Here is a 6,143-nt window from a genome sequence, read left to right on the forward strand (position 1 = left end):
GTCCAAATGAATAAGATGAACAGACCAATTATGTTCATTAATATGTTATTAATATGTTCATCTTATTCATTTGGACAGCCCTGATGAAGCCCTGCAAAGTGGGGCGAAACGTTGGAAAATAAAATAGTTGTTAACTATTTTCGTTTCACTTGTGACCGCAACCCTGACCATCTTCCTATATATAATATATAAAAGTTTATGAACTACAAACTGGAGTGTGCAAATGAAATTTTTGTCCCACAAAGATGGCACAAAAGCCAAAACATAGAACATATGGTTCATAAATAAAAATTGCCTTTAAATTTAATAGATATATTTTCACCTTAAATAAATTTCATATACTGTAATGCCAACTACATAGCCATGGAATAAAAATTCATTGTACAAAATTTTTAATAAGGGTTATATTAACAATATTAATATTTCAACAATGTTTCATGGGTTATTTGATGTTTTATAAACAAATAGATATTTTATATTTTGTATTTTTTATCAATGATTAAAATGGTAAATCTATTGGCGAATAATGGATACACTTTTTTTTTTATGGTTGCCCTGATTAAGGCATAAACATAAATGTCAATAAAGTTGTACATGATCACAATTTTTTTTCTTATCTACCCTCTAGTTTCATTCACTTAAATACCTTGTTTCTATTCACCTCTTTTTTCCTTTTTTCTCATAGCCTCATAGGCTATTTATTGATTTGATAAAGGTATTTGGGTAAGGATTTCATACTATAATGTAAAACCCTTTTTAAAAATTTTGTATAGTGAACTTGTTCCTATGCCTATGAAGTTGTCATGACAATGATTACGAGTGTGTATGTACACAAGCCTTTAACTTTCACTTACCTATACAATATATATATATAGCAACTGGAAAAATAGCGATAGCAAAAATGGTAAATTTCAAATCTGATTTTTCAATAGTAACATATGTTTTTGGTCTACTAAGTCCAAATAACCAAGTATTGCAAAGTGGTTTGAGTGTGAGAATCTATGTAAACAGTCCAGCTTAGAAACGAAAATTAGTATGAAACTGAAATTATGTATTTTAGACATGTATATATCTGCCTGAGATAATATGGTAACTTTTTCACTAAAATTAACTTACCACAAGTGAAACTTTATATTTATGATTTTACATTTTTTTTTTTTGTTTTATACCATTGTCACAAAAATAGCTCTAACAAGGGCTTGATTAAACTCAGACTACAATTACGAGGCATGATGCTAACTAATTATTTCTCCAGTACCAAGCTAAATAACTTAATACAAGCAAGGTAAATAAAAATTAACCCTACCTGTATTCATAATCATATTGTTTTCTAGTATAATTCATCGGGTGTATGTAAAGTTTGATTCCATAGTAATTTGAAACATTAGTAGGTAGGGAAGCTCTGAGGATTACATTATTGATATTATTTAAATATACTACAGGTGATATTTTCCACCTACTATCAAACCATATCTGAAATAGAATAGAAGAAGTTTTGTTACAAGAGATTTAAAATTTAAAAGCATTGATGAATTGGATTCACCTTAATGTTGTCATTCCGTGAGTAATTATCATGCTCATCCTTCGTTCCATTTACAAAGTGTTGATCTTTTTTTTTCAATAAATTCAATTCATTTTTTGGAATTTCAATCCCAAATGTATAGCCACCTCGCCTAAAACATTCAGGATCGAATTTACAGATGGCTTTACAAGTAAGTAAAAAGAATAGCTCATGGAAGTAGGCCTTAACACTTAATTGGAAAACTTAAAAGGACTGATATTAATAAAAGACCAATTAGGTAAGTGGCTCCATAAGAAGAAAGTAAGTAATACATGCACACTAGTTTTTTTTAGCATCAGGTTATATGATGGCTTCTATGATACTATGAGCAAGAGTCATATCTGGTAGCCTTTTCTATTAACTTATTTATTTATTTTTATGATGGCTTTAAATCTTGATTACAGGTATTGGCCTCCTTAAATTATCATTGTCTTGTGCTGATACCATCCAGTTCCAGAATTGAGATTGTGGAACTGGAATAACAATATACTGAGGTACATTGTTAGCATCTCCCTTTACACCATCCGACCAATCCAGCTGTGCCCCCCTTTCCTTCATGGTCCATGAACTGGCTGGGTTACATAGAAGAGAAAAAGAAAAAGTTTGTTTCACTGAACCAGAATGGCTCTTTCTCATGCAGGAAGATAATATAGAGTGATTAAAGTGTTTGCAACCAATATTTCAATATCCTTATTGAAATATAATCTTTTCTTAAATTTTCAGCAATTAAAAAAATCCAGAAGTTTTTTTATCCCTAAAATGTCTTTTTGGAAAACTGTTGTCATTATCATAATATACCTGTATTAATCCCATAATCTCCATCTCCTAAACACAGTATCAGAAGTGATGAAAGTAAAAACACTGTAATACTTATAAAGGACGCTGAAACTTTTTACATTTATAGGGTATAACTTTTTTTGCCTTGTAACAACAGATTCAAAACACACAATGGATAAACATAATTCACTGTTGTTAAGCTTTACGTGAGTGCTGTATATAAAATCAGCCCTTGTTGAACCAAATAGTTATAATGGATACCATACATGTATGAATAAAAGATTAGTTGTCAATAAACAAAATCTTTATATGCTGGTAACACATATCCAAATAATAGGACAGTGATTCTTAAATGCACAAATATTTTAACTGTAGTTTTAAAGAGAGAACTAATTCAGATCAGGATATTTATGGTCACTAATTTACATCTCCAATGTTATAATATAACTTTTACTTATATAATTAAGTTTGTGTGAGCAAAACAACAACATAAACATTTTTTTATTAATATTAGAGATTCTACTACTGTTAGTAACAGTGTTATCACATCTCCCTCCTATTATTTTAATTCAAGATTAATAATTATATACAAAAAAAAATAAATAAAATAAATTCTCAAAATAAACATGAAATCAAATAGACTCTTAAATACCAGTTTAACTATTAAAGTTCATTCTTCCACTAATCTTCTGGGTTTAATAAATCTTCTTAGATATCTAGAAATACCTTGAGGTAGAGCTGGGTTATGGGTTTCGTAGGTAACTTTAGAACTGTTTATGGATGTTGAGGTGATTGAGCTGGAACCAGTTGAGTCTCAGTCTTTGATTTATTACTTTCAGTAGTGTTATTTTCCAAGTGGATAATTATTTTTTCTCCATTAATACCAAAAGGATTTCCTGATTTATGGAGATGGACTGAATTCCTAACTAATGTTTGACCATGCTCAGTTCTTATTATGTGTGATCTAGGCGCATTGTTAGATTTAACCCCTTAGCATACAGTGTTTTTGAAAAAACTGGCAAAAAAAAAAAAATTTTTTTAATGTAAAAAACACAATTTAGAACATTGTGTTGGCAAAAAAATACAAAATTTTAATTTCAATTTTGAATTTAGGATATTGGTCATATTACTAGCTCCCTATGTAAACATAGGCTAAAGTAAAATATAGAGATAAAGAGATATAAAAGATAGTGAGAGGATTATTATAGAGGATAAGTCATTGTTATTTATTTTATTATTATCACATTTTTATTTTCAATTCTCGATTATATTAGAGTATGCAAAATTATAGCAGCATAAAATAAAATGTCGCTTGAATTATCTTGAGTGTGCACAGTTGGCCATGTTTAGCACACTAATTAACTTGAGTGTACAAGTTAAGGGGTAAATAATCTGGGCTGGCTCCCATCTCCTTCCTCTTCTATGGACCACACTTTTACTATCATTTTAACCTCTTCTCTACTGTGATGTTTTATCATAATATAGCTATTTAAACTCCTTATCCTCCTTCACCCTAACAACATTTGGCAGAAGGTTTTCTGCAATAGATAGGAGTTCTTAGCTGTCTTCTCATCATTACTTGTGCTGGGCTTCCTGACAATCCTGTAACTGGATAGTTTCTATACTCCATTATCCTAAATGGAAATCTCGTCCAGATTTATAACATTTTCTCATGAGACTTTTGCAAATACAACTGCTTTCTCCACCATTCCATTTAATTGTGGATAGTGTGGGTTGGTGTTAGCTGATTTTATTTCCCATTCTTGACGAAATTGCTTGAACTCAAAGAATGAGAAAGCCATATTATCAGCCATAATTTCATCAGATATGCCATTTGTGGCAACTATTGGTTTAATTGCCTTGATTGTTCCTGATACTGCCTTAGATGGCATCTTTACAACATCAAACCAGGCTGATAAATAATCCAGAATTATTAGGTAGGAATAGTTTCCTAGTTGGAAGAAATCCATACCGCCCCGTTGATAAGGCTTTGATGGAACCAGATAAGGTAATGAAGGTTCCTTTATATTTGTATTCCTAAAAGTTTCACATATTTTACATTTTAATACATATTCTTCAATGCCTGAGTTCATTTGTGGTCAGTAAAATATTTGTCTTGCCTTTGCTTGTGTTTTGCTGACTCCTAAATGCAGACTATGAAGCTTCTCCAACATTTCTTATCTCAGGGAAATAGGCACCAACAGATTTCAGCCAACAAATACTGAGCTTCCACTAACATAAATTTTGTCTTAAAATTTGTAATATATTTTTACTTCTTCAGGCACATCTTACTAATTGGCAGGCCTTCCCTTCGTATGAGGATCTTTTTTTCTTCTATGTGTGACCTGCAATTGATAATTATTGGATTGGATTATTGGCTACTTCATGAATTATCTCACTAATTCAATCCTCTTCAGAACTGAGGTTCTCCTCAGTTTCACAACCTCTTGACAACAAATCAGCAATATATAATTCTTTACTGGGCACATATCAAATATAAGTCATATTTAATTAATTTAAGAATCACCCACTGCGATCTGGGTCATGGTATTTCTCCAAAATTGTTTTTAATTAGAGACACAAGAGATTTGTGGTCTACAGTGACAAAAGTTTTATGTCCATAGATGTACAAATGAAACTTAGTGGTTGCAAAAAGAAGGTTTTATAACTCCTTTTTAATTAGTGCAAAATTCTTTTCTATTGGTGACATTTTAGTTTTTTGGTAAAAGTGTATTTGGCGGGCAACCATGAGCACTGTTGGTGGTGGATATGAGAATCACTGCATTTCACTTCTTTCATTGTTTCCATGTTTACTTATGTTGTGTTTCTTGTGAATTTGTCTCTTTTCTTTTTCAAGTTGTTATTTGTTATATCTGTAAGTTGTTTTTATTTGCTTTCATCAATAAATCCTAAAAATTTGATAATTTTCTTATAAAGAAGAAAACACAATCAAGTATTTCTAAATTTTGCCCTTGAACTCGCATGCTAAATTTAAAGTAAAAGATAGAGAAGAAATCAAAGATGTTTTAATATAAGTATACACTAATCTGATATTTTTGATTCGATGAATCAATAAATTTTTTTTTTACAAAATGTTATGAGTTATGTCCCACAACCTTAATTTTCAATTTTATGGAGGGGCCTATAACATTGTTATTTAAAAAGCTATTCGGTTATCCTAAAGATGTTCTCAGACTTAAAGCCTTAAATGAACAAGGACTGGTCATGTTATAACAAAGGAAGGCTTAACGGGCATATTCCAGCTCCATTACATAGGAAAATGTGAAATACCTAATTGGAACAGAGTAACAGAAACAGAAATGAAGGACTATCTTTCTTAAAATAACTTTTAAAGTCTGTTATAGGAACTCTTACTCTTGCACAAAAAAGGTTTAGACAATTTGGATGTAACAAACATTAGATAAAAAAAAATATTATCAGACAATATGATTCTTTTAAACTAAGTTAAAAAGTAATTGATAATATTAAAACAAATGCTTTCATAAACCTGATTCTTTCAAAACAATGCCAAGTATCAATTATCCATTGAGAAGTGTTTTTTCCAGTAATGTTCACCATTTCTTTACCAGTTGATACCTAATAATATAAAAATTAAACTTTTTAAAAAATAAAGTGAAATTTTTACTAAATTTCATAAAAATAATATTTTTACAATCATCCCATCAAGTTTAGGATAGTCACGGCATGGTGGACAGATATAAGATCCTTGATTCGAACAATAGCACTCTTCTACATCTTTTAATATTTGACTACCATTCCTATAACCTGGCTCCTTGCAGCTATG

At 30.4% G+C, this 6,143-nt stretch overlaps 1 protein-coding gene across 1 annotated transcript in view; it reads right to left on the reverse strand.

Annotated features, from left to right (window-relative positions):
* LOC106692476 (phospholipid-transporting ATPase ABCA1) overlaps window positions 1-6,143 on the reverse strand; it is a gene marked incomplete in the record, with an annotated part of 39,500 nt that overhangs the window by 10,154 nt on the left and 23,203 nt on the right. Inside the window, 4 exon segments of the mRNA XM_067045188.1 lie at window positions 1,307-1,473; window positions 1,544-1,673; window positions 5,847-5,935; window positions 6,012-6,143. Of these exon segments, the coding sequence (XP_066901289.1) occupies window positions 1,307-1,473; window positions 1,544-1,673; window positions 5,847-5,935; window positions 6,012-6,143 (518 nt within the window).

Source organism: Halyomorpha halys, unplaced genomic scaffold (assembly GCF_000696795.3).
Source record: "Halyomorpha halys isolate HHAL.00 unplaced genomic scaffold, Hhal_1.1 Scaffold5.1, whole genome shotgun sequence".
NCBI classification, from domain to species: domain Eukaryota; kingdom Metazoa; phylum Arthropoda; class Insecta; order Hemiptera; family Pentatomidae; genus Halyomorpha; species Halyomorpha halys.